The 25867-nt window shown below is 49.7% G+C and overlaps 10 protein-coding genes across 10 annotated transcripts in view; 7 read left to right on the plus strand and 3 right to left on the minus strand.

The window, feature by feature from the left end:
- The window catches only part of UREG_02843 (uncharacterized protein), a gene marked incomplete at both ends in the record, with an annotated part of 3009 nt that extends 904 nt beyond the window's left edge, over window positions 1-2105 (plus strand). The window contains 5 exons of the mRNA XM_002543281.1: window positions 51-557; window positions 836-1324; window positions 1380-1446; window positions 1504-1653; window positions 1708-2105. Coding sequence (XP_002543327.1) covers window positions 51-557; window positions 836-1324; window positions 1380-1446; window positions 1504-1653; window positions 1708-2105 — 1611 coding nt within the window. The remainder of the gene's footprint in view (window positions 1-50; window positions 558-835; window positions 1325-1379; window positions 1447-1503; window positions 1654-1707) is intronic.
- Window positions 2106-3163: 1058 nt separating this feature from the next.
- Window positions 3164-6322, plus strand: UREG_02844 (uncharacterized protein; the record flags this gene model as incomplete). The annotated part of the gene is made up of 9 exons (XM_002543282.1): window positions 3164-3203; window positions 3283-3341; window positions 3475-4281; window positions 4337-4965; window positions 5017-5233; window positions 5293-5625; window positions 5679-5922; window positions 5978-6086; window positions 6136-6322. 9 exons carry the CDS (start codon window positions 3164-3166, stop codon window positions 6320-6322), a joined length of 2625 nt encoding a protein of 874 aa, XP_002543328.1.
- A 1523-nt stretch (window positions 6323-7845) lies between these two features.
- UREG_02845 (40S ribosomal protein S22) lies at window positions 7846-8551 on the plus strand (the record flags this gene model as incomplete). Its single annotated transcript, XM_002543283.1, has 3 exons — window positions 7846-7978; window positions 8233-8302; window positions 8362-8551. 3 exons carry the CDS (start codon window positions 7846-7848, stop codon window positions 8549-8551), a joined length of 393 nt encoding a protein of 130 aa, XP_002543329.1.
- Window positions 8552-8964: 413 nt separating this feature from the next.
- Window positions 8965-10188, plus strand: UREG_02846 (uncharacterized protein; the record flags this gene model as incomplete). The annotated part of the gene is made up of 4 exons (XM_002543284.1): window positions 8965-9000; window positions 9091-9386; window positions 9459-10034; window positions 10098-10188. 4 exons carry the CDS (start codon window positions 8965-8967, stop codon window positions 10186-10188), a joined length of 999 nt encoding a protein of 332 aa, XP_002543330.1.
- Window positions 10189-10587: 399 nt separating this feature from the next.
- On the minus strand, window positions 10588-12468 carry UREG_02847 (uncharacterized protein; the record flags this gene model as incomplete). The annotated part of the gene is made up of 2 exons (XM_002543285.1): window positions 10588-12411; window positions 12463-12468. 2 exons carry the CDS (start codon window positions 12466-12468, stop codon window positions 10588-10590), a joined length of 1830 nt encoding a protein of 609 aa, XP_002543331.1.
- A 776-nt stretch (window positions 12469-13244) lies between these two features.
- UREG_02848 (phosphatidylserine decarboxylase proenzyme) lies at window positions 13245-14865 on the plus strand (the record flags this gene model as incomplete). The annotated part of the gene is made up of 2 exons (XM_002543286.1): window positions 13245-14386; window positions 14412-14865. The coding sequence occupies 2 exons, from the start codon at window positions 13245-13247 to the stop codon at window positions 14863-14865; spliced, it is 1596 nt and encodes a 531-aa protein (XP_002543332.1).
- Window positions 14866-18022: 3157 nt separating this feature from the next.
- UREG_02849 (potassium/sodium efflux P-type ATPase) lies at window positions 18023-21027 on the plus strand (the record flags this gene model as incomplete). The annotated part of the gene is made up of 3 exons (XM_002543287.1): window positions 18023-18279; window positions 18338-20393; window positions 20455-21027. The coding sequence occupies 3 exons, from the start codon at window positions 18023-18025 to the stop codon at window positions 21025-21027; spliced, it is 2886 nt and encodes a 961-aa protein (XP_002543333.1).
- Window positions 21028-21645: 618 nt separating this feature from the next.
- Window positions 21646-22878, plus strand: UREG_02850 (uncharacterized protein; the record flags this gene model as incomplete). Its single annotated transcript, XM_002543288.1, has 2 exons — window positions 21646-22000; window positions 22058-22878. The coding sequence occupies 2 exons, from the start codon at window positions 21646-21648 to the stop codon at window positions 22876-22878; spliced, it is 1176 nt and encodes a 391-aa protein (XP_002543334.1).
- A 214-nt stretch (window positions 22879-23092) lies between these two features.
- UREG_02851 (3-isopropylmalate dehydrogenase) lies at window positions 23093-24565 on the minus strand (the record flags this gene model as incomplete). The annotated part of the gene is made up of 6 exons (XM_002543289.1): window positions 23093-23337; window positions 23411-24038; window positions 24102-24197; window positions 24282-24350; window positions 24425-24445; window positions 24515-24565. 6 exons carry the CDS (start codon window positions 24563-24565, stop codon window positions 23093-23095), a joined length of 1110 nt encoding a protein of 369 aa, XP_002543335.1.
- A 483-nt stretch (window positions 24566-25048) lies between these two features.
- On the minus strand, window positions 25049-25825 carry UREG_02852 (uncharacterized protein; the record flags this gene model as incomplete). The annotated part of the gene is made up of 2 exons (XM_002543290.1): window positions 25049-25288; window positions 25355-25825. 2 exons carry the CDS (start codon window positions 25823-25825, stop codon window positions 25049-25051), a joined length of 711 nt encoding a protein of 236 aa, XP_002543336.1.
- Window positions 25826-25867: the final 42 nt, after the last annotated feature.

Consider the following 25867-nt stretch of genomic DNA (forward strand, 5'->3'; position numbering starts at 1 on the left):
TCCAGCTCCCCGCCCAGTCGATTGACTCCATATTTCATTTAGGCAATAAGGACTCGGACTCGGTTGATGTATTACTTGCAGGATTTGACGATGGAGCCGTCCATATAAGGATTTTTGATTCCTTTGAGATCGGCTCTATCCACGTCCAGCAGCCGCTTGATAGCTGCGAGGGTAGTCGAGCGCTAGTGCATGCTTCGCATCCAATGAGTTCAACACATGCATTTTTGTTCAGAGGGATGTCAGGGGACACAGAGCGCCTATGGATCTTTTCGTTGGACCTCCTATTTATCACTAAGTCTGGAAGGTATCTGTCGGTGCTGGCCTCTAAAGTGACACAGTTGCAGAATTTACTACGTTATATCAAGCAAGTGCAAACACAGATCCATCTAGAATGGAAGAACTCGCAGGATTTGCCCGGACGGTATCTCAGAAATATAAATGAGGATTTACAGGACAGGCTGAATTGTGATTTTGTTACTGCTGCTTACCATCTGGTTGTCACCGGAGACTGTTTTGAGCCTCTTAAAGAATTTCTGGTGGATCAAGTTGGCGAAAGGGTATGAATTACGGTCTTTCTGGTGCGGATTGGGCCTGCGCGCTAATTGAAATTCAGGGTCACAAACGATGGGACAAAGCAGTAACTAACGGGTACGAGACGGTCAGACGCCTGACGCATGAGTGTCTCTTGCCGGCTTTGGAGAGATGCAGTTTTCTTCTTAGCCGGCTAATAGGGCTGTCTAAATTTCATAAATTGAGTCCAGTATTGGGGTTGGACACGAAAGAGCTCAAGGAATGCCTTGGCACTATTGACTGTCTTACACTCCTTGGGCACAAGGTTTTGATAAACAGCGGTCGCGAACTTGTCCAATTCGATGCATTTTCCAGGTGGCTGCGCTATGAGATTGACCTGCAGAGCACGGATCCGTTATCTGCAACAGCAGAGGAACTAATGGAAAAGGCAGATACGATCAACCACGGGCACACATTGAATTATCTGCAAGGGGGATTAATCCGAAGTGGGTTGCTTGATTTTATCCAGCCCACGATGCAAGAGCCAAGTAATGGCAGATGGAGCACCACTGATGCGGATGGTCTGTTTTACGAGAATTATAAAAAGACATTGCAGAAGCTGGCGAAGCGGAAACAGGGCGAAACTGTTGCCGCTCCCATGTTAAGTGACCTTACTGCGCGATTGAGTGTCCAGCTGCAGGGTGTATTTAAGCGGATCGCGGAAACACAGCGGAGAAGTATCTTGGAAAGGCATATTCAAGACCTGGGGATAGATATGGACCCGAACGCGGTCGATTTGACAATGAGCTACGAGGTATGCGTGAACTATTCGTTCCAGTGTGTACTACAAGGGCCTAACATAAACGAAGAATTACGAAGGCGTGCCTAAAGTGTCAATTTTCTTGGCTGCAAGAGCCAAAATGAGCACTCATACATGTAAGCATCCTCGACTGTTTGATATTCTCACCTTCGAGTACTAATATAGGTCCATAGTCTACCTCGAGCGGGTGGTTTTAACTACGGTCAACGGAGTGAGTTCAACGGAAGTGGTTCTTACTGCGAAAATCAGTTTTCAAAAGGGCTCTATCATGGATATCAAGTTTGTGGAAGACGGCACGATAATGCTTCTCTGGTCCGATGGAAGTATGTCATATGCACCCCTAGAACAAGATTCATTTTTGTTAATTGGCTTTCTAGACACTCCAGCTCTGAACCATCTGATTCAAATCCCGTACAAACCTGATGTTGATCCTTCGTTTTCTCTAAACTACGTGAAAAGGGACCATTCGGATCATCTAGCGTTGGAGGAACAGATCATTTACCTCGATCTGTTGACCCCATCATCTCACCACGCAAGCTTTGTCAGGCATACGTTCCCCCAACGAGAGAACATGGAACCTTTACATATAGAAGTAAACGGTCGTCGTGGCAGGAGGGTTGTTTGTGTCCTCTACTCGGACAGGCAATGGTATTCAGTATTCGATATCGATAGCGTGGATGATAGGGATGACGAGGATGAAGAAGACATAGACGAAGACGCTGGGAGTCGGCAGGGCGATCATGGCGATGTTAGAGAACGCCAGGCTATGTCCTAATACTATCTTTGCCTGGCATACTTGAACGGATTGTAGTCACTTTGTAGCCGATGCCAGTCACCACATCACCCGCTCATGTTATGTATGTACACACAATGACTACTGAAGTAAACCTTCTCAGGCGCTGACGACGCCACCAATGCTGCTCAGCATGAAGAAAGATAGGGCGACTGCTTGATGGGGTCCAGTCCATCTTCGCCTTTGCGGTTCACGTGTCTCTTTATGATCCCAACGTCTACTTGAGGCTATAACTACTCCGTGCGACGCGGTTAAAGAAGGATTGTCCTCCAGCCTGGGTAATAAATTGGGGATAGACTAAAACCCATCAATTGCCAGAAGGACGCCGTCCAAGCTGCATATCCACCGCTTGCCTCTCGAGAACGATGGAGACGGAATTCTCCGTTGAAGTTGGCGGGGGAGAGGTTGCAAGACTTGGCAGGCAACCGCCTGTCGCACAAAGCCGTGGCCACAGACGTTTTGCTAGGGGCACCCCCTTGCAACCTGCTGCCTGCCTCGTATTATTGGCAAAGCGCATGCATACTTCCACTCGAGCCAACCGCAAGCTTGAGGGCAGCAAGGATTCAATTTGGTGGTGGCATTTCAGATTGATGCGATCTTGCGAAGCTGAAAAGTTCAATCTGGGACAATTCGCCAATACGAGCGAGTGTGATGGAACGGGAATCACAGGTGTTGGGCTAGGGCGCACAGACGAGAACAAGCATGTGGGCCGTGTGCATATACTGTAGTGAGTGTGCATAGCGAGCATGGACGCCAGGCGCTTGATCTGGCCCACTTTTCGCTATCTGCTTGTTTACTCTTTTTTAACCACCACCTTTTGAGGCTACGCTCCTTGACCCTCCATACTGATCATCTCAAAGGCAGACATCCCTAATCCTTTTATTTCAAGCTCCTTTCTTACGCATACCATTTTTCTGAGCTTGATCTTCTCTCTGGTATGTTGTGGAATCCATCCTCGTGCATATAAAAGAAGAGTTTCTGAATCGCTTTTCGCTTTCTGCCAGGTTAAAAACGTACACTGAGGCACCTGAGTACCAGCCATGGATGTCAATCAGGTGCTGGCTGGCACTCTTTCGCCAGGTATGATATATCGTCCCCCTGTAATTGAGTGTTTGGTGGTCTAAAGTTGATGGACTGACTGGGCGCCTCTGATTTGCAGATGCCACAACTCGTCAAAATGCTGAGCAGCAGCTGCTACATGCTGCTGAGGTTGATTTCGTACGTCATAATCTATCTTTTCTTTCACTCTGTCAAAATATACCTGACCTCTCGGATTCCCGCCTCGGGGCATTCCACGGCTGCGTCGCCATCTCTCACATGCTTGGCTAACCGCGTCCTTGGACCTCGATAGGCTGGTTACCTTACTACACTTGCAGGTGAACTCGCAAATGAATCCGCCGCACCCGCTATTCGAACGGCCGCCGGTATTGCGCTCAAAAACGCTTTTTCATATCGAGATTTCGCTAGATTGAGGGAGGTACAAGGGAGATGGATTCATCAAATTAACCCCCAAGTTAAAAGCGCGGTGAAAGAATTAGCTTTGAAGACGTTGGGATCGCCTGACTCGCGAGCCGGCCAGTCCGCTGGTCAATTTATTGCTTCTATTGCCGCGATCGAGCTCCCCCGGAACGAATGGCCCGAGTTGATGAGCAACCTGGTTCAAAATGTTAGCGGTGGTTCAGACCATTTGAGACAAGCATCCTTAATCACTATTGGGTTTGTTTGCGAGTCCGATGATCCAGATCTCCGAGAAAGTTTGAACTCCCACTCAAACGCCATTTTAACAGCCGTTGTGCAAGGCGCAAGGAAAGAAGAGCCAAATAATGATGTTCGAAATGCCGCTATCACGGCCTTGAGCGATGCTATCGAGTTCGTAAGGTCGAACTTTGAAAATGAAGGCGAACGCAACTACATAATGCAAGTCATCTGTGAGGCCACACAATCAACTGATGTCAGAATACAAAGTGGCGCGTTCGGCTGCTTGAATCGTATTATGAGCAGTTACTACGAGAAAATGCGTTTTTATATGGAAAAAGCCCTTTTCGGCCTCACCATCCTGGGAATGAAAAGCGAGGAAGAGGATGTCGCTAAGCTTGCGATTGAGTTTTGGTGCACAGTGTGTGAAGAAGAGACTGCGATTGAAGATGATAATAAGATAGTAAGCACCTCTTTTGGAACTGCTCTTGTTTCCCCATCTAATATCAGACCCTTAGGCCAAGAACGAAGGATCGTCAATACTCCGGCCCTTTTTCAACTTTGCTCGCATCGCTTGCCGGGAGGTCGTTCCAGTGTTATTAGTACTGATGACCAAACAAGATGAGGACGCCTCTGATGACGATTATAATATTTCCCGCGCTGCTTACCAAGCTCTTGAATTGTACTCCAGCTGTGTTCACAACGATGTGATACCGCCTGTTCTAGAATTTGTGGAAGCCAACCTGAGAAATGATGACTGGCACCGTCGAGATGCAGCCGTGTCCTCTTTTGGTGCCATCATGGAAGGCCCTGAATTTGATACGCTCGATCCCTTGGTCAAGCAAGCCCTCCCTGTTTTGATTCAAATGATGGACGACAAGGTCGTTCATGTGAGGGACTCAGCTGCCTATGCTCTTGGCCGGATCACGGAATTTTGCCCAGAATCCATTGAAGTGGACAGTCATCTACAGCCTCTGATTTCCTGCCTTTTTCACGGTTTGGCAAGCAGCCCAAAGATCGCCGGATCTTGTTGCTGGGCATTGCAGAACATATCGGATCGCTTCGCTGGAGAACCAGGCTCTGACACCAGCGCGTTCTCTAAGCACTTCCAGGACAGCGTTTCATCCCTGCTTGCGGTCACTGACAGGTTTGTGAAGTGGGTCCATTTTCGGAATAATTGCTGACATTTGCTATGTAGGAGTGATGCTGACAACCTGCTTCGAACTGCTGCCTATGAGGTTCTCACCACTTTTGTCACAAATGCTGCTAACGATTGCCTCCCTGTCATTGCCAGTTTGGTTGATGTCATCATGGAAAGATTGGAGCGAACTGTTCCCATGCAACAACAAGTGGTTAGCGTTGAAGACCGTATCACCCTGGAAGAAGTCCAGACAAGTCTTACTAGTGTGCTTCTTGTAAGTTCTGCTAATCTAAACGACGCTCGTTGCGCTTATGAAACTTACCTTTGCAAAAGTCTATCGTGCAACGTCTGGAAACCGAAATAAAACCACAGGCAGACCGGATAATGCACCTTATGCTCAAAGTTTTGTCTACCCTACCTCCAAAGTCGAGTGTGCCTGATGCTGTTTTTGCGACTGTTGGCGCCATCGCTACCGCTGTGGAAGCGGATTTCTTAAAGTATATGGAGGCATTCTCACCATTCCTCTATAATGCTTTGGGCAATCAAGAGGAACCTGCCTTGTGCTCAATGGCTATAGGTCTTGTTAGTGATATCACTCGATCATTGAATGACAAGGCTCAGCCTTTCTGTGATACTTTCATGAACTATCTCCTGAACCTCTTAAGAGTAAGTTTCCTCCAATGTTTCTGAGTGGCTCGTGCTAATTATCACGTTTCAAGAGTAATACTCTTACCAATCAGCTGAAGCCTGCTATTCTCTTGACCTTTGGCGACATTGCACAAGCTATTGGGACTAGTTTCCAAACGTACTTGCCTGTTGTTTGTCAAGTTCTGCAACAGGCTTCTGACGTTACACTTGAAGACGACGTGTCTCAGGATACACTTGACTATATAACCTCTCTTCGTGAAGGTATCATGGATGCTTGGGGCGGAATACTCCTCGCTTACAAGGGTACACCTGAGGGTATGTAATCCCACAAACTGCGATCTGAAACAAGAAAATAGCTAAAGTTTTCCAGCCAATAACCTGACCCCATTTGTCGAATCGATATTCAAACTTATTAGTCAGATTTCGAATGAAGGTACGCGTAGTGAGGGACTAATGAGATCCACCATGGGTGTTATTGGGTATGCATCCCTTGCGCTTGGTCAATTTATTTGATACTAACAAAATTAGTGACCTGGCTGATGCCTTCCCTAATGGTGAATTTGCATCAATGTTCCGCAGCGACTTCATTTCTGGTCTTATAAGGGAGACTCGATCTACCCGGGAGTATGGCGGCCGCACAATAGATACCGCACGATGGGCCCGTGAACAAGTTAGACGTCAAGTCGGCCTCGCCACTGCAGCAGCAATGTCCTAAATGGAATTTACGATGACAATGTTGCCTAGCTCCTTGGGCTCTTTGTGCTTTCTCCAAGTGAGAACTTTCACGAAATTTCCACGACGCGGGTCCCGAAGGAGTGGAAAGTGAAAACCGAGTTTGTCCGATCCTCGAAAGTGACAAGATAGCCACTCGAAATGGAACAAAGAGATTCTCCTGAGTGGTGTTTTCTCGGAGGGATTAACATTTTATAGCACAGGACTTTTTCTGCATGCACTCAATTATCCCAACACGCCTAGCAGAATGCGCTTATTTCTCTGTCGCCTTCATCATGCACAAGCCCGCCCCCATGCCAGCAAGCATTCAAGCATTGCAGCCCTGCCCATTTCGCAGTACCCCTAATCCCCCATTGCACACTCCCCCGGTATGATGTATTGATGCTTGTTTCAGAAAGGTTTCCGTCCCCCAACCTTACACTTAAATCATGTATGCCCCCAAATCATGTATTTCCCTTACGACCTGGCATTTATGTCATTGGGCTAGGTTGTTTGGAATCTAAAATATCGGTTTTGTTAGTTATCCCGGCGGGCGTGGAGGAGAGAGCGGATCGATGGATGAACGAACGGACGTTCGAGAGGATGGAGGAGATTCTATCGCTTTGACCGGTCTTTTCTTCTTTTGCTCTGCTTATCTTTTTGTTTTCTTTTCATAACTTAGACACAGGCACAGCACCTTCATTATTGCCCTTTGATCCCGAATTCTAGAGCAAATTGTAATATCACCTTGCCTCCCCATCTTCCGCCTGCAGCCGTTCGTGCCTCCCCTCGATTAACGAGATACAAGTTATCACGTGGAGGATATATAATCAGGTACTACTGACCGGCTTTGACCGGACTCCTATCAAGCGCTCATACTCCAGGCCTCCCATTTTGCGTGATAGCTGCATCGATGCGACATAAATCCGATATATAGCCCACGTGACTACCAGATTTGAACCTTACTTAATAGGGTTAGTAGGTGACTAGTTAGGGCACAAAGAGGAATAACCCTAACTTGTGGGCGCTAGTGCCCTTCAAAGATATCAAATTTACATCGAAGCCTTCGCTGATCTCAGTCGCAATCGCATAGCCCATCGCCGTCAACGTCAATCGAGGTACGTACTCACGCCCCAAGCGGTCTTCAATCCAATCTTCTTCAGTTAGCTCGGGGAGAAGCAATCGTCTTTCCGCAGAAATGGCAGCGGCTAGGATGATACGCTTCTTCCCTGTGTCCCTGGATGGACACGGGCTGAAGAACCCTCTTCCCTTCCAAGTTTGCGAAGAGGGCACTCTTTGTGCTCGCTATAAAGAAGCTGCTGAAAGCTAACTTATCCCTCTTCGTTTCTCCCTTTTTGATCTCTTTGCCCTTTTCTTCCCAAGGAAAATGGGAAGATTGGGCGAGATTTCAAAAGGAGAAATGCTTTGGGGAACAACTATAGATACCTCATCTCCCAACGAGGAATATTCAATAAACCCGTTCGATTTGAGAATCTCCATCGGCGAAAGCTACATTCTACCGTCAAAATGGTCAAGACTAGCGTGCTCAACGATGCGCTCAACGCCATCAACAATGCTGAGAAGGCTGGAAAGCGCCAGGTTCTCATCAGACCTAGCTCCAAGGTCATTGTCAAGTTCTTGTCTGTGATGCAGAAGCATGGTGCGTGAATTTTTGATACTTATACTGGCTGTGCGGTGGAACCTCTCTTCCCTCGGGTTGATAACTAGGCGGAAGTCTCGATTCATAAACCACACCACGGTTTCTGCCCTTTAAGTACCCGATATATTGATACCAATTTGGCGACCATCTTACATGTTCCCTCTCACAATTTCACTTGCTGATTTTGTATTTTCATCGTGGTTGGAAACTTTTAATTGGTCGCTACATTCTACTAACACTTTGCTTCAATTCAGGTTACATTGGCGAATTCGAGGAAGTCGATGACCACCGCTCTGGCAAGATTGTCATCCAGCTTAACGGCCGGTATGTTCCCTCGGAAGCTCCCATGCACACTGGCGATATACTGATATGTCGTGATATAGCCTCAACAAGACCGGTGTTATCAGCCCCCGCTATAACATTCAGCTCCGTGAGCTTGAGAAGTGGGTTGTCAAGCTCCTTCCTTCCCGTCAATTCGGTTACATTGTCTTGACGACCTCCGCTGGTATCATGGACCACGAGGAGGCCAGACGCAAGCACGTTGCTGGAAAGATCATTGGGTTCTTCTACTAAGCAATCAACCTAAAAAGTTAAATGAAACCTATTTATCTGCGGGATCATAGTCTGTTGTACTATTTGCTTGTGCGGCGGAGTCAAACGGGCCGTCGTGTACGATTTGTTTCCCATAAATAGACGGGCTTATAGCAGCATCTAATACAATGTTTCCCGTAAATTATTATTTTTTCGGTTAATAATACTTAATCCTTGTGCCTCCTCGATAAACTGCAAGGTCGCGTGTTTTGAGTAACTCGCGGCTCAATTGCGGACAAGCCGAGGTGATTGCTTCACCGCCCCGAGTTGGTCAATTCTGCCACATCCGACAACGACTGCAACCTGGGGATTATTTCGTCGCTCTCTCCTCCGTACAGTTTGTCGGTTAAGTTGATACAGATCGTGGGCCAGAATTCCCGGCTACATTCTCAACAATGCCCCTTGACACGATCTATATCACCCGACACGGGGTAAACTGACTCCGCTGCACTTAATTTTCCCCGCTCCGCTCCGCTCAAACAAGACAAAAGTGTTTCTCTAACAACTCTCGTTCACCACAGCACCGGTTAAACTGGACAATAGATTTGTCCACCGGGACCTATCGCGCAACCTATCCCACACCCACCGGAATCCCCGTCGACCCGACCTTAACGCAGCCCGGCGTCCGCCAGTCGCATGAACTAGCGGCGCATATCTGCGGTGAAACGTTTAAGCCAAAGCCATGCAGGGTGTATTGTAGCCCGTTCTACAGATGCCTGCAAACCATTAGACCGACAGTGGAAGGCTTGCGAAAGATTCAAGAGGATGAAAAGAGATCGGATACAGACTTGACGGTCAGGCTTGAGAACGGACTTGGGTGAGACGCCCCCTTCCTTTCAAACCGCCTCTTGTTATCCGCGCACGTTATAACAGCCTGGACTATCAATAGAGAATGGTTCGGCTCTTCCTCCTTCTTCACACACCCGTCCCCTTCCACCCCCGAGATTCTCACCACCCACTTCCCGACCATACTCTCTCCACCTTCCACCGCTGCTTCGCCTTCTCCGCTGCAAGCAGAATACCAAGCACGGATCATCCCGTCTCCCAATGGCGAAACCATTGCCCAACTGCACGATCGCATAGCCACCACCCTCTCACACGTCATCGCCACCGTCGATGCGGAACTCGCCCGCCACGCCGAATCTCACCCCAACGATCCCCGTAACCATCAAAGCCATGCTTTGTTGATATGCACACACGCTGCACCGTTGATCGCAATGGGCAGGGCGCTGACTGGGAATATGCCCGAGGATTCGTCAGAAGAGGACTTTAGACCGTTCACGGCGAGTTTAAGCATGTTTGTAAGGCGGAAAAGTGGCAGACGGGAAGAGCTGGATGATGAGGCTGAACAGGTTTGCGGAATGAAAGTTCCAAAATGGAGGGATGGAAGAGGTGTGGGCGGCGGCTGGGATTGCGTGCGGAACGGCGATTGTTCCTTTTTGGAAGCGGGAGAGGAGCGAGGCTGGTATGTCACGGTTGGAAAAGGGAATTCTTTTGATATTTTGGCTAACTTTTGGGATTGGTTTAGGCATTTTAATGGTGAAGAGGATTTCATGTCGATGCCTACCTCGCTCGTTGCGAGCACGCCTGATAGCGCAGGCAGCGAGGCGAAATTGTAGGGTACATCAGGAATTGCGTGCGCCTTTGCGCTCAGTTAACCGGCTATGCTATTTCGGCTTTTCAAAGACACAGTATACTGAAAACAAAATCAAAGGTCACAAAAATATACAGCTCAAACAGTCATGGCCAAGAACTGTTATTTAGCGGTATCGGAAGTCGTCTTGATACATGCAATCGGCGACGTTAGCAGCATCATAGATTATATCCTCGCCTTTCTTCCTCTAAATGATACGTAAATCTGAACTGCTACATGAAGGTGGGCTGGGTATAACATACAAAAGATAATCAAGAAACACCCGCATGACCCATGAGGGTAACAGTCAATGCAAGTCCACGCATTTCGTTTATGGTGGATACTCTTATGAAAGGGGGAAAAGTAAGCACCTTGCGAGCATAACTTATTGGTCGGCTCGTTCTTGATTTGATTGCTGATCCTGATGGGCGTCACCCGCATTCCTTGTAGTGTCTGTAGGAACCGGAGTGGTCGCATCTTGTTCGACACTCGGATCATTGGTCCCCCCTTGAGGGTGAGGCGCTGTAGGATCGGTATTCACTTCAGGCTGTTGCTCTTCTGCCTGCTGTCGCTGCTCTTCATTCCGCCTGGCAACTTCTGCAGCGTTTCGAGCCGCAATGTGGCGTTCACTCAAGCCCGGGATGAAACTCGCAAGGAATATTGCAACAGATCGTTCTAAGCTACGCAAGCCGTCCCAGATGCCGCCGTGCTCTGCTTGGGCCGGATTTCCTTGGGCTTGCCGGCCGTTTATAGGTTCATTTCGCAAGTTGGCATCGAAAGCCGTATCGTTGGGTCTCTGAGCGGCCGGCTGTGCTTGTCGTTGTTGACCATCAGTGGGTAAAAGATTTTCTAAATGTTGCTGAACAGGCCTCAGAACAAAGCGTTGGATTCTCTCTGGAAAACTCGTCTCCGAAAATACCGCGACAACAGCAGATGCAAGGACGAGAAGTGTTCGAAGCCATGATCCTCTAGCACTGAACAAATAGCTGATGAAATATAGTCGAATAAAGAGCCAAAAACTCCGGATTATGGCCACAAGATTAATGGGTCTAACATATCGTCGATACCGACGCCGAACCAACGGTGGCCTAAAAACTCGATTTCCAGGAAGTCGTGCAACGAAGCCAGGTGCTCCTAATGGAGCAATGTTTCCACCCATGAACAGACCTGGAATGTTGGCGGCGGGTCTTGGGGCACGAGGTCGAAAAGCGGACGGCAAAGGCTGATCATTTGGGCGCATCACTACGTACTGGGTGCCATTTGGAGCTTTAAGTAGGTATGCAGCGGTTGACGGAAGAGCGGCATTGGTAGATTCAAATCTGGATTGATGATTATTGAATTGAGGTTGTTGGCGGGCTTTCATGACGCGATGCTGATCTGCTCTGGTCGCAAGGTTCAATACACGGGTAATCCAGCTCTCCAAAGCAGGATCTCGTGGTTTGAGAGGATTTCTATACTGCTCATCTAGCATCTGATAGAGTTGGAAACGGAGCCTCGCAATCTCATCAACGGTGGGAATTATACCACGGCTAAACTGCTCCTCCAACGCAATGATATTTTGTGAGATGAGTGAGAGTCGACTTGTTTCTCTTTGAGGATGTTCAACGGAAGGCATAGAAGTTGGTCGATCGGTTTGGTGTATCGTGCCGTTTGTGACACTGTTCTGTTGGCTGCGGAATATTCGATGAGGATTCAAATGAGACATATGGGTCGAGAACTCAGCAGAGTTATCCTCCGTATTGCTTACGCGCAATCCCTGCAAGCTAGTGTATGAAGAGCCAGGCTCGGTCACTTCAAATCCGTTTGGAAGCATGCGCCTAAAACCTGGTACCAGCGATGGGGTCTGTCCAAATTGGTGCGGATTGGCCGAATTTGGAGGAGCGGACGAAGTATTTCCGGAATTGGACATGTCCCGCTGGGATAGTCCAGTAGCCGGCTCACATGTCTCAGATGAGACACGTAAAGCGGGCAACTGGGAGTTATCAGCAGCTGTGTCCTGCTTAATTGTAGGGTCTTCCCGGGGTTCAGTAGCCGACTGAGGTGGAGCCGGGTTTAAGAGATCTTGTATTCTCTGAGATCGGCGTGAACTAGAGCGCTGGGTTGAGTCTTGAGAAACGCTCTCTTGTCCTTCACTCGAGTTCGTAGAAGCAGAAGTTTCCATGAGCGGAGTTCCCGGGGGGAGGACGAGGTGGATTGAGTGGATTTCGCCCTATTCAACGTAACCGTCAGCTCGCGACTCTAAAAGAGATGAAGAGAATACTGACATTTTCCAGCTCAAGAAAGTTAACAAGCCTCTCCTGGGCGTTCACAAGTTCCTTGCCTCTATATATGAGCCGTTGCGTTTCCGGTAGCGGTCGAGTTGACAGCGCGTTGGTTATCATCGACTTCAACTCGGAAATTGTTGTCGTAGAAGCAACGTGGTTAAAAGAGATTCGAGCTGAGGTTTTAAACGACGGCGAGAGGATCTGTAAACTAAGTCCGTCCACGTCCGGCGCGGTCGAATGCGCTTTGATTTCAGCGTCTGCGGGAACCGGGTCGAGAGCCATGGCTTCACAAGTCTTCTGACCTCTCAAACGAAATAGCCGGGGACACTATAGCATACCCTAGCTCCCTATAGCCAGAAAACCCGGTGTTCCTATTGAAAAATTGTTTAGCCAGTGAGTGTACGGGTTCAGTTGCGGGCGTTGGGCAATGAAAGGTCTCAGAGAGTGGCGGAGAATACCAGTGGCATCAGCACTTTAGCCGCTGGGCGATCGGTACAGATGAATAAACAAGAAACCTGCTGAACAAATGAGTAGACGCATGATGGCGATCCCAGTGCTCTCTGCCTGAGAATGCTTCCATCCGTCCAGACTGTTTTCTCTCCAACCTGGCCTCTCTTGAACTCACCTTCCAGCTCGCCCGGAAAATCTGTTGGCCCGACACCCGTCATCATCAACTTTTGCTGTTGATATTCCTCAACCTGCACCAAAGCAACAATGCGCCGTTGCGGTCAGGCTGCGACTCCTTTTGAACCGTTGCTGATGGGATCTACATTCGATCATGGCGCTTTTATTTGTGACGCGGAGAACCGCCGCCTCCGCTAGGCCATCCGTCCTCTATCAGCCTGCGGATGGGAACCTGCTTGAGCTTGTGTTCTGCCGGCGTATGAAAGGATGTCCCCATTTACGGCGCCAGTTCTCGTCATCGAGATACTGGCGAAATCAGTCACGCAAGAACCATGACGGCCCCACGGAGGACCAGCCGTTCTGGTCCAAACTGCGGCTAGCACTGAGCAAGACTAAGGTTGAGTGGTACTCCATTCCCGTTGGGCTGGGAATCGCCTACCTTGGCGTTATGCAGTTCTATAAGACTCAAAAAGCTGAGAGAGAGAGGCAGCTACGAGAATCGGCGGAAGGATATGAAGAGAGTTCGCGAAGAAAAAGGGTACGCCTGTCCGGACCGTGGCAGGTTCAGATCATGTCGACTTTGCCCTTGAAAGCCATGTCGCGTTTATGGGGTCGATTTAATGAGCTTGAACTGCCTTACTGGTTCCGTGTTCCCGGCTTCAAGCTGTACTCTTGGATTTTTGGAGTAAATCTGAGCGAAATGGCCGAACCAGATCTTCATACCTATCCGAATCTTGCGGCATTTTTCTATCGGGAGTTGAAACCTGGCGTCCGACCTCTGGATCCTAACCCAAACGCGCTCCTTTCTCCCGCAGATGGCCGCATCCTACAATTCGGTAGAATAGAAAAGGGGGAGGTCGAACAGGTGAAAGGAATGACTTATAGTCTTGACGCGCTTTTAGGGCGTGACGCAGGGAGTCCAAGGTTGGAGGCCACGCATCCAACCTTTGAGACCGCCGAGATGACGCCAACAAACGCGGATAGCGACAACATGGCTGCAGAGGAGGAGTTCGCGAAGATGAATGGCATCAGTTACACGCTACCCTCGCTTCTTTCTGGAGGTAAAGGCGGCAAGAAAGCCAGTTCGATGGACGCGTCGGTTGAGTCAAGCTACAAATCAGAGGCCAAAGTCCAAGCCGATCTCGCCAAAAGCGAAACTCCATGGTATTTGCCCAAACCTACATCGAACCGTGCTCTCTACTACGTCGTCATCTATCTCGCACCGGGAGATTACCATCGCTTCCATTCTCCGGTGCCATGGGTGGTTGAAAGTCGTCGTCATTTCGCCGGGGAACTGTTTTCTGTATCCCCGTATCTCCAGCGCACACTCCCGGGCCTCTTTCACTCTGAACGAACGCGTCGTCCTCCTCGGCCGGTGGAGATGGGGTTTCTTCAGTTTTACGCCCGTCGGTGCAACTAACGTCGGGTCTATTAAAATTAACTTCGATAGCGAATTACGCACCAACAGTTTGACTACGGATACTGAAGCAGACCGCCAGGCTGCTCTTGCTGTCAAGCGCGGAGAAATCTATCCAGGCTACGCTGAGGCGACATATCACTTTGCGAGCAAAACTTTGGGGGGCCATGCATTGAGGCGGGGAGAGGAAATGGGTGGGTTCCAGCTAGGAAGTTCGATTGTCCTGGTTTTTGAGGCGCCCATGGGAAACTCTGATGTCGGCGGGAGCGGTGAGACAGATGATGGCTGGGGGTGGAAGATCGAGAAGGGACAAAAGGTGAAGTACGGCGAGGCCCTTGGAGAAGTGAAAGGAGTCTGAAGGCATTGAAAGACTCGATGCCGATTTTTCCGGCTTCCCGGCACCCTTCAGCCGCGCCGTTATTGTATATAACGCCTGGACTTAGTCTATATGTACAATAGAGATTGTATCTCACGAAATCCTGTCTTCATTGGGTTTGGTGTCGCTCTTTGGGTTTACTTGGCTAGCGTGTTTAATAGGCGCGTACGCAATCTGCTGGGCTTTTGATACAGATTGGGGTTCTTTCCATCCCTCGATTTGAACATTTCAAGCGCTTGAAGCCTACGTAAGTCTCCCAACGAGTGTTCGATTTGTCGCAGGAATGTCGAGTTCAGAACCAGTTGCAGCTAAGCCGCCTCGCGGGCAAGTGGGAGATGATTACTCGAAGCTGAGAAGTAGTGAGACATTGAAGTAATGAGTTTTCCCCGCGCTTTCAAATCGAGGCTTCGACGGACGTCCTTGGCCCCGTTGAAGACAGGGAAGTTTTGCTCAAGGGATAAGCCAATAGATGGTCAGCATGGCACCTGGTTTATCTGGTACCGATGTGACTTTTGATAGGTAAAACGAGTTCGTCAACAGGAGAAAAGCTTTTTTGATGTTCCGCAGACACTAGCCTTGAGTTTACTTTGCGGAGGCGGATATCACAAGCAAGTTATCGCTTGCAAGTCCAGGAGCTTTGGACATATGGGCCTGGAAGAGCGCCAGGAAAGTCGTTCCATCTAGCAAAAGCATCCCCCGCATGAGATCTTGGCAACCATCTGATAAGGCGGCGGATGAATGATATCACACTACTCCGTGGAGTACTCCCCATATTGTTCTGTCCGTAACCGGAGTCAAATGAGAATGAAGCTTTTGGGTTAGAATGAAGCAATTCTTCAGTTTCGTAGATCGAGCTCCGAAATCTCGAAAGAGTAAAAGGAGCAACAAGGTCCGGGAAGCTCGAAGCTTATCGGGTGTTCAGATCTTGGTTGAAACCAAGACGGCGGAATTTGTCTTGAATGTGGTTTGGTTTGAAACCGCGTTCGCCTCCAGCAGACAAGAAAGTTCAGTTTCGCGGGAGACGGAACAGGCGGTGTACCAGAGTATTTCTGACGAATAGTTCAAGTTCCCGCTGGGTCTGGAAAGGCTCTAAAATCCGATCGTCGCTTATTTGTCGATCTGTGGGTGACCGGGGCAAAGGACACCGGCATGAGAACGGCCAGAGATCCCCATCACCGACTTGGTTTCGGGCGTCCGATAAGTTAAGCGACAGCCGGAAGCTCATGGGATCCAGGGAACAAAGACGCAGGAATCTTCCAGCAATGGGTGTTGAACACGCAACCAAGCTGAGACCTGGGAATGAAAGTATGGACGGGCATCCAAATCATTTGTTGAGAGAGGGCAACCCATGCATCGAAAGCATCAACGGCCCTACTCCATTGTCGATGACGGAGCTCGTATTCTCTGGAGCGGGCCAATCTGGTTTGAGGACGCAGTCGCGATAGCGCCGAACCTCCGTCGATTGACCAGGCCAACGCTCCGGAATTGCCGCAGCAATCCGCGGAGATGGCGGCCTGGGTATCGACCCAATTGCTCGTCGCGCCAGGCAGGACTGTTCGCGGATGCGCTCTGCATACGAAACTGCTCCCGAGTGTCAGGAGGAGCGTTGCTCGCTCTGGCCTCCGTCGTCGTTTGTCGTCGTCGGGAGTCGCGGTGGTGATCGTCGCGGTGATGTCAAGCCCTTATCGCTCCTTCCGAGTCTGCCTCACGGAGTGGGAGTGGGTCCTTATCGTCACGTGCAGAGGCCGCCAAGCACGCCGCCCACCGCGCCAAGAGCAATAGCTTCCTTGGCGGACTGCAAGGGGGTTCGCGCTCGGGGGAAAATTCTGGTGTGCTGGGCGGGAGGGAGAAACGCCCGCCATGCTCCAGGCTGAGCACGGGGCGGTCGGCTGGGATGGCTCTCCTCGTAGGGCTGCATTCTATGGGGGAAGCCCTGTCGTACAACCGTTCAGAGGAACAATGATGCGCACGTGGGCCAGCTCGAAAAAAGGAATTGCCTCCTCCGGCGGAGCGCCAAATAATACCGGGCATCGGAGACCCCTGTTCGAAATCTCCCTGACTGCTCGGGGGCTAGCAGGAATGCACAGCTGCGATTTGGAGAACGAATTGGAACCTTCTGGACCAAAGGGAACCCCTGGGCATTCTTCTTTTTTTTTTTCCCTGCGGTTGAAGCCGGCTGGTGAGGAGTTTTCATCGCGCTGTTGGGCACACGATCATGGTGGAGGGGTTCATTCGAACATTTGCCCCGCCTCTTGTCTGCAAGCTCTGTTTGAGATGAACGCTCATTTGTCCCCTCCGGCGATGCCAAGGGGCAATTGCGCGAGGCCAAGCAATCCCTCCGCCGTTGAACGCGTCGTCAGTGGCCACCAGTCAGGGCCTCCAGCCCGAGCGGAATAGTGGAGTGGGAGCCCAGCGTGCGCCGTGGGAGCCCGTGAAACCTTCACCCCACGAGGGGTTGTTGATTGGCGCAGGAACAGAACTTGCAGCGTGTTTTGCCTCCGAACGGTCCTGTTCTTGGATTTGCGGTGTGGGCGAAACTTTCCATGACGAAAGTGGGGAATGCCTCGGGCGATCTTGGTATTCCGGGATTTCTTGCAGCTGCTTAAGAAGAGCCATCCGCCCGCCCGTGGTGATGCTTCGGAGGGAGCATATCAATTGCACAGTTATCGCCGTTGTCGTTGTTCCTGGGAACTTCCATCATATTCCCTCCTTTGTGCTGTGCATCGCAAATTTAAACTTTCCGCTTGCCTTGGGAGTATAACTTACATTCCGCTGAAGTGATCACGCAGAATTTTTGCCGTTTTGTCTCCTATGGAGAAAGCACCCCAAAACCAGGGCGCTGACGGCCATGGCGTCCTGTCCCAGCCGGCACACTGCTTGACTTACGATGAAGCAATTCGAGAACTGACCACCCATGTCGATGATGGGCTCACATCCGCCGAGGCCAAAAAGCGCCTCGAGACCTACGGGCCTAATATGCTGGAGGAAGGTGAAGGCGTGTCTGTCGTCAAGATCTTGATCCGCCAAGTAGCCAATGCTATGATGCTAGTTAAGCGGCCCATTTTCCCCTGGTCTTTTTCGGCCTAATGTCCCATGGAACTCTGTTTGTCTGATCCAATTTCTTGTGTAGGTCCTTATCATGGCCATGGCCGTGAGTTTTGGAATCCAGTCCTGGATTGAAGGAGGAGTTGTTGCTGCTGTCATTATCTTGAACATCATCGTCGGATTCTTCCAGGAGTACGCGGCTGAAAAGACCATGGACTCCCTACGGTCATTGAGTTCGCCAACCGGTACCGTCTCTCGCGACGGGGAGACCAAGGTCATTCCCTCCACGGACATAGTTCCCGGAGACATGGTGGAACTCAAGACCGGTGACACTGTTCCCGCTGATATCAGGTAACGAGCCACGAACATCTTCTGAAAAGTTGTCAAGTTGCTAACACAGTTCCGGTAGGCTTGCTGAAGCCGTTAATTTTGAAACGGACGAAGCACTTCTCACCGGCGAATCCCTCCCCGTTCAGAAGGATTCCGAGCTTACCTTCAAAGAAGACGTTGGGCCCGGAGATCGTCTGAATCTTGCATACAGCTCCTCTACCGTAACCAGAGGCCGTGCTCGCGGAGTCGTAGTGGCGACTGGAATGAAAACTGAAATTGGATCCATCGCTGCCGCTCTCCGTGCGTCTGATAGCAAACGTCGACCCGTCAAGCGTGGACCGGGTGGTGAAACGAAGAAACGCTGGTACCTCCAAGCCTGGACTTTAACCGGAACCGATGCTGTTGGAAGATTCCTGGGCGTCAACGTGGGAACCCCGTTGCAAAGGAAATTGTCTAAGCTCGCTTTGATCCTTTTCGGTGTTGCCGTTCTATTCGCGATTATCGTCATGAGTGCGAACAAATGGAGCAGCTCAAACGAAGTCATCATCTATGCAGTGGCTACTGGCCTGAGTATGATCCCCGCATGTCTTGTTGTGGTTTTGACAATTACCATGGCAGTTGGAACGAAGCGAATGGTGCAGAGGAACGTCATCGTCCGAAAACTCGACTCTCTTGAGGCTCTTGGTGCCGTTACAAACATCTGCTCCGACAAGACCGGAACATTGACCCAGGGTAAAATGGTTGCGAAAAAGGCTTGGGTCCCCTCTATGGGAACAATATCAGTGGGAAATTCCAACGAACCGTTTAATCCTGAGATTGGCAACATTACCATCCAAGCAGTGCCACCGGTTCAGCTTGACGATAACAACCAGGAAGCCGTCGTTCCGCAAGATCTGGTAACCCACGAGGCTTTGGAACAGTTCCTCAACGTTGCTGCCATGGCAAACCTCTCTCACGTTTATAAGTCCGAAGCTGGAGAGTGGCATGCTCGTGGTGAACCAACCGAGATTGCCATCCAGGTCTTTGCTTCTCGCTTCAACTGGAATAGGGATCGCTGGACCAAAGGAGACAGCGTCGTATGGCATCAGAAAGCCGAATTTCCATTCGATTCGGACGTGAAGAAAATGTCAGTCATCTATCACAAGATCACCTCGACCGAAGACCGGCAGATGGTCTTCACCAAGGGAGCCGTTGAGCGCATCATAGATTCCTGCACTTCCATCGCACTAGACCCGGCAACTGGCACGACCCCCATGACTGATGATCTGCGGGATCAGATCCTCGAGAACATGGAAAGTTTGGCTAAACAAGGACTTCGTGTACTAGCCCTCGCTGGTCGTGAATACACCGACTCTGTATTGGAAGATGCTGAAATAAATCGCGAGGACGTCGAAACTGGGCTTCAGTTCCACGGTCTGATTGGCCTGTACGATCCTCCTCGTCCGGAAACGGCTGGTGCTATCAAGGAGTGCTACAATGCTGGAATTGAAGTCCATATGGTCACCGGTGATCACCCTGGTACGGCTCGCGCTATTGCTGCCCAGATTGGTATTGTCCCTGCCGACATGAGCACTCTCTCCAAAGATGTGGCAGACGCAATGGTGATGACAGCCGGTCAGTTCGACAAATTATCCGATGAAGAGATTGACAACTTGCCGACTTTACCACGTGTTATCGCCCGGTGTGCTCCTCACACCAAGGTCCGTATGATCCAAGCATTGCATAGACGCGGCCGTTTTGCCGCCATGACTGGTGATGGAGTCAATGATTCGCCGTCCCTCAAGCATGCTGATGTTGGTATTGCAATGGGTCAAGCCGGATCAGATGTTGCTAAGGATGCTTCCGATATCGTTCTGACTGACGACAACTTCGCCTCGATTCTTAACGCAATTGAAGAAGGCCGTCGTATCTTCGATAATATCCAGAAATTCGTTTTGCACTTGCTCGCTGAAAATATCGCCCAAGCCTGTACCCTATTGATCGGGTTAGCATTCAAAGACCAAAACGATCAATCCGTTTTCCCATTGGCACCCGTCGAAATCCTCTGGATTATTATGATTACTTCCGGAATGCCAGATATGGGTCTTGGTATGGAAATTGCCGCACCTGATATCATGGACAGGCCACCACAGAGCGTATGTATTCCTTGTCCAAGTTTGTAATTGCTGTCTTCCTAACGTTGCCTTTTCTGCATAGAAACAAGGAATTTTCACGACTGAAATCATCGTTGATATTCTCGCTTACGGCCTTTGGATGTCCGCTCTTTGCCTTGCCGCTTTCTCGCTTGTTATGTTTGGGTTCGGCGATGGGAATCTCGGAGTTGGTTGCAACGACCGGTATTCTCCTGAATGCGATACTGTCTTCCGCGCCCGTGCTACCACGTTTGTTTGCCTAACCTGGTTCGCCCTTTTCCTTGCCTGGGAGATGGTCAATATGCGCCGCAGCTTTTTCCGAATGCAGCCAAAGTCCAAGAAGTATTTCACCCAATGGATGTACGACGTCTGGCGCAACCAATTCCTATTCTGGGCAATCATGGCTGGATTCATCACCATTTTCCCTCTTCTTTACATTCCCGTCATCAACCATGACGTCTTCAAGCATACCGGAATCAGCTGGGAATGGGGTCTTGTCTTCATCGAGGCTTTCCTGTTTTTCGCGGGTGTCGAAGCCTGGAAATGGGGAAAACGTGTCTTCTTCCGACGTCGCGCCAGAAAGCATCAAAAGGTCCCTCATGGTGCTGGCGAACGGGTTCAAGACGATGAGCAATGACTCGTGGTCTCAATTGGGTCCGAACTCCAGCTGGTTTTGGTTGGTCAAGGCGTCTGGCCAAAAGGTATGCACAAAGCGGTACTTGTAGATGCTGACTTCAAGTGTGCAAATAAAAGTTTTGCGTTTGATGATTTTGCGAACATGAATGAGGTACGTATATGGTTGAGCGCTTGGAGGACAAAGAAGACGCAGGGCGGAGGCCGATTCGATCGGTATCTCTGTCTAGTCAGTTGCTCGATTTCTGATTTCTGTATTGGATACCCTGTTGATTTCATAAATATGGCGACGATAGAGATTTTTAGTTGTAGGCTCATGCAATACAAGTGTAGCGCTTTTCAGCTTCGATTGCCATTATATAAAGTTGTGTGGGATTGAAACATCAGACTGACAATTCGCGGAGAAGTCGTGAGGTCCTGTAATTAGTTAGTTAAAGGACCCTGGAGCTTCCTGTTTACTCCGTATTACTGCAAGAGGCTTCACTAGTTACCATAAGCTAGGGACGGTCGAACTCCAACCTTAATTTGTGAGCACCAGTTATTTTTAGACTCCCGACCTTGAGCACACTCAAGGCGAGCTCCAGGCTGCATTGGGATGCGCTAGACCTCCAGATCCTCTTCAATGCCGAGACCCAACTCTCGACGACCCGTCTTTCCCAGCGAGGACGGTGCCTTCTCCTCCACAGCGAGAGCCGATGTGCACCAACTGGCTCCGCCTAGAACAGCAGCGGGGACAGCTTCAGGGTTGCGATATCATCCACGGGGACTGACAGGACTCTCGGGACAAGCGAGAGATGGCTTGGTCCCTGGGAATGCGCGATTCCAAAATGGTGGTGAGGTTTTTGAAGGGCTAGACGAGGAGGACTTTGAGGAGGACGAAGACGACGACAGCGAGTTAGACGATGGGGAGGATGAAGAAGATGAAGACCAGGATGAAGCAGCTGCGGACGACGAAGACTATGACATGCAAGATGACCGTATGTCTTTTGGAACTCTTCATTATTGAAGTTCTTGCTGAAAATACCTGTCCACAGAGAAAGACACCTCCGCTCCAATCCCTCCAAACCTTCGCGAGATCTCGTCGCTTGCGTCCTGGACTGTATCAACGCATAAGCCTGGCTGCGGTGTCGCTGCCCTCCGCCATCCTTCTCCGTCCCAATTCTGGCAATCTGACGGTCCGCAACCGCACACCTTATCCTTACACTTCTTCAAACGCGTTTCTGTGGTCAGAATACGTGTATATCTTGATTTCGAGCTCGACGAGAGCTACACGCCTACCAAGATGGTGTTTCTAGCTGGTATGGGTGGGAATGACCTGGTTGAGTTTGCTACATGGCAGGGTGAGACGCCATGTGGGTGGGTTGATATCCCTTTAGACGGAGTCGGCGGAAAGCATGAGCGACGGCCTAGAAGAAAGAAGCGAAGGATGAAAGAAAAAGACGGAAATCGTCAAATATCGAGCATGCTGGACCAGGAGGGAGGAGGGTTGTTCGATAGTAGCATGAATGATTACGACGAAATGAACACCGACAACGATGATTTTGACGACGATGATGATGACAACGATCCGTCTTCAGGGAATATCTTAAAGGCCATGGTCATCCAGGTTAAAATATGTGAAAACCATCAAAACGGCAAGGACACGCACGTCCGAGGTTTTCAGGTCTTCGCTCGTGACGACAGATATTATACCCGCACGCGGAGAGATAGCACTCGTAGATCGCTACGGAATAGTGGCAGTGCGAGAAAAGATGCTGATGTCCATACTGCGGAAGGTGAGCCTGACTTTGATTTGGAGAATGGAATGGCAACAATTGATGAATCGGAGTGGTTTCTACAACCCGAAATTCGCTAGACGTGCGCTTTGGGATGTCAGCTAAAATTTGAAACTCGGCGCCTTCCATTTGACTAGTTATATACCCTGCGTCTCTTGCTATCCTCTGAGACACATGCATTAATACCCTGGAGGAAAACGAAGAAAATTATTTACTTTTCGCTCTATATCCTATATCCAGCCATGCAAAATGCGCACACCGGTTGCCCGGTGCTACATTTCCAAGCTTATCTTATTATTGATCCCAACTTTCCATGATTCTCTCAAGCTCTGCCGCAACCGCATCACCAACTTCGCTCGTTTTAGCTTTTCCGCCAATATCGCCCGTGCGAATCCCTGCTTCAATAACATTGCGTACCGCGCTTTCGATAGCGCTGGCTTCGACTGGTCGGTTCAGCGAATATTGAAGCATCATGGCCATGGAGAGGATGGCAGCAACTGGATTGACAATGCCTTTTCCAGCGATATCAGGTGCAGAGCCTGCTCAGAAATCAGGTTAGCATTTGAAGAAGCGGGTTTGCAAATATCTAAATTCGAAGTTATGGTTACGTACCATGGATGGGTTCGTAAATTCCGTTCACTTTGGACTTTCCATCAGGGACCCCACTCAAACTGGCACTGGGTAACAAGCCCAGAGACCCCGGGATGACACTCGCTTCGTCACTGATAATGTCACCGAAAAGGTTACTGGTAACTATGATACCGTTGAGCTTCCGGGGGTCTTTGACCATCAACATCGCTGCGCTGTCAATGAGGTGATGGCCAAATTTAACTTGTGGAAATTCCTTTTCCATGATTTCCGTCACCACTTTGCGCCACAGCCGGCTCGTTGCGAGAACGTTGGCTTTGTCTAAGCTCCAGACAGGCAGCGGGGGAATACGCTGCAGCGCAAGGTGACCAGCAAGGCGGGTAATTCTTTCAATCTCCGGCCGCGAATATGGCTCCGTATCCATTGCCGTGCCGTCGCCGTTGTCTTCCCGTCGTTCCCCAAAGTATATTCCGCCTGTTAGCTCTCTCACGATGTTGAAGTCAACATCACGGCAGACATCGGCTTTCAGCGGCGAGATATCGACAAGCGATGGAGCGGCAAAATTGCAAGGTCTTAAATTCCCAAACGTTCCCATCTCCTTTCGTAGACGCAAGATGCCTTGTTCTGGGCGAACCGCACCTGTCCCCCATTTCTTTCCCAAAAAAAAACTGATCAGCGCTTGAAGAGATTATGTAGAATGGAATGGGAGACGCACTGGACCTCCGACAGCTCCAAGAATCACGGCATCCGCATTCTTTGCAGCTTCAAGGGCTTCTTCCGTCAACGCCGTTCCGGTAGCGTCTATTGAAGCCTAAGTTCCGTGACTGGTCAGCCAACAGTTCAATGGGCGCCCGTATACGAATTTTGTAGCTCTTTACAGCCCAGTCTTACTTACACCACCCAGCAAATGATCTTGGAAGTTAAATTCAATGTCGTCTCTCTTCTTTTCAACCACTTTAAGGACCTAGTCGCATACCATCAGCTTTCTTTATCGTTCGCCTTCCGCTGCTCTCCAAAACATCCCCATTGCATACGCACCTTAATCGCCTCTGCGGTAACCTGGGAAATCAAGAGTACATCGCTGTCAGTAATTGTTTCCGTAGACAGCTCAGTAGCCTGCGGACTCACCTCCGGCCCGCAGTAATCTCCTGCGAAAACGACGATATTATATTTGACCATTGTGCAACCTGGTTTGCCAAAGATAGCTCGAGATTGGTATGCAGTTAATGAAGCAGTCTGAAATGTTTTCGGTAAAGCAATTGTTGATATGGCCTTGTGTTAAACTGGAGGAACTGGGAGCTCTGCTGCACCTTCAACCCCGTGCCCCGCCATCCGATATCGGCCATGCAGCCAGCGGGAAGACTAGTCCCTTTTGGGTAAGTCGACCTCTGTTTCCCCTGACTTCATGCTTCGACTGCTCAATCGTCCTCAACTGCTAGTAAAAAAACATCTTTCAATATAGACTCCCAAATTTTGTACTACCCATCCGATAGTTACCCTCGTGGGGATGGTTATTATCTTCCCTCCCTAATTAGGCTACAAAGAGTGAACCCTTCAGCACGTCTTTGACAATGGTAAAGCAAGACCAAAACCATTGATATCTACCAACTTATCGGTTTGCTAACTATAATGGTAGTTCCAAATTCGCATTCAACAAGCGTGCTACGAGCTCTGGGGCCTTTGGCCGTAGACAAAGTGGAACTTGGTATAGAGATGATTGTTCGGGTTCTTGAACTCAGCACGGAGTCCAGCCATTAGCACTTCGGTTTCTTGCACAGTATAGTCCATGACTCTGGTATACAGAGCCATCATGAATGGCTCAAGGGCGGCAAGAACTTGGGTTAACTGATATCGCCCTAATTGTTTCATTTTCGGGTCTTTGGGCCATGTCCCGATGGGAACCTGGAAGATTTATCAGTCGCTGATGGATTCCAAAAAAAATCCGCGATAAATAAAGGGCTGGAATACCTTGTATACGTCATCTTGGACGTTGATAAACCCGGCATCGATCAGTTGTTGTTTATACGATGTTGCCACATTGAGTCGCTTCCCAAACCTCGCGCTGGCTTCATCCCCCACTTGCTGGAATTTCTTGATCAACGGCGCGTTGTCCAGGGAGTTGTCTTCAGAATAGACGGCTGTTTCATACTCCTGCATCTCAACCCATCCTCCTGGCTTCAAATTGTAAAAAACTTGGTGATATAGCTGATCCCAGTTGGATATACTGCCACCCATTGCGCGCCCGTGAATATAATCGAATTCTTCCCCGGGCTGATAGGACCAATCACTCTCAACGTCATCTACATAGAACCGGCAGTTCGGTGGAACCCATGTGGGCTGAATGGGACTGAGATCACAGCCGATAACTTCACAGCTGGGAAATTCATCAGCAATGTCGATCGCCCAAATCCCTAGCAGAGTATCTCTTGTCAGAGCCATATGTTAAACACGTCCGCAACCTTCGCAAAGTGGAAAGGGACC

This window comes from Uncinocarpus reesii, genomic scaffold, assembly GCF_000003515.1.
Source record: "Uncinocarpus reesii 1704 scaffold_1 genomic scaffold, whole genome shotgun sequence".
NCBI classification, from domain to species: domain Eukaryota; kingdom Fungi; phylum Ascomycota; class Eurotiomycetes; order Onygenales; family Onygenaceae; genus Uncinocarpus; species Uncinocarpus reesii.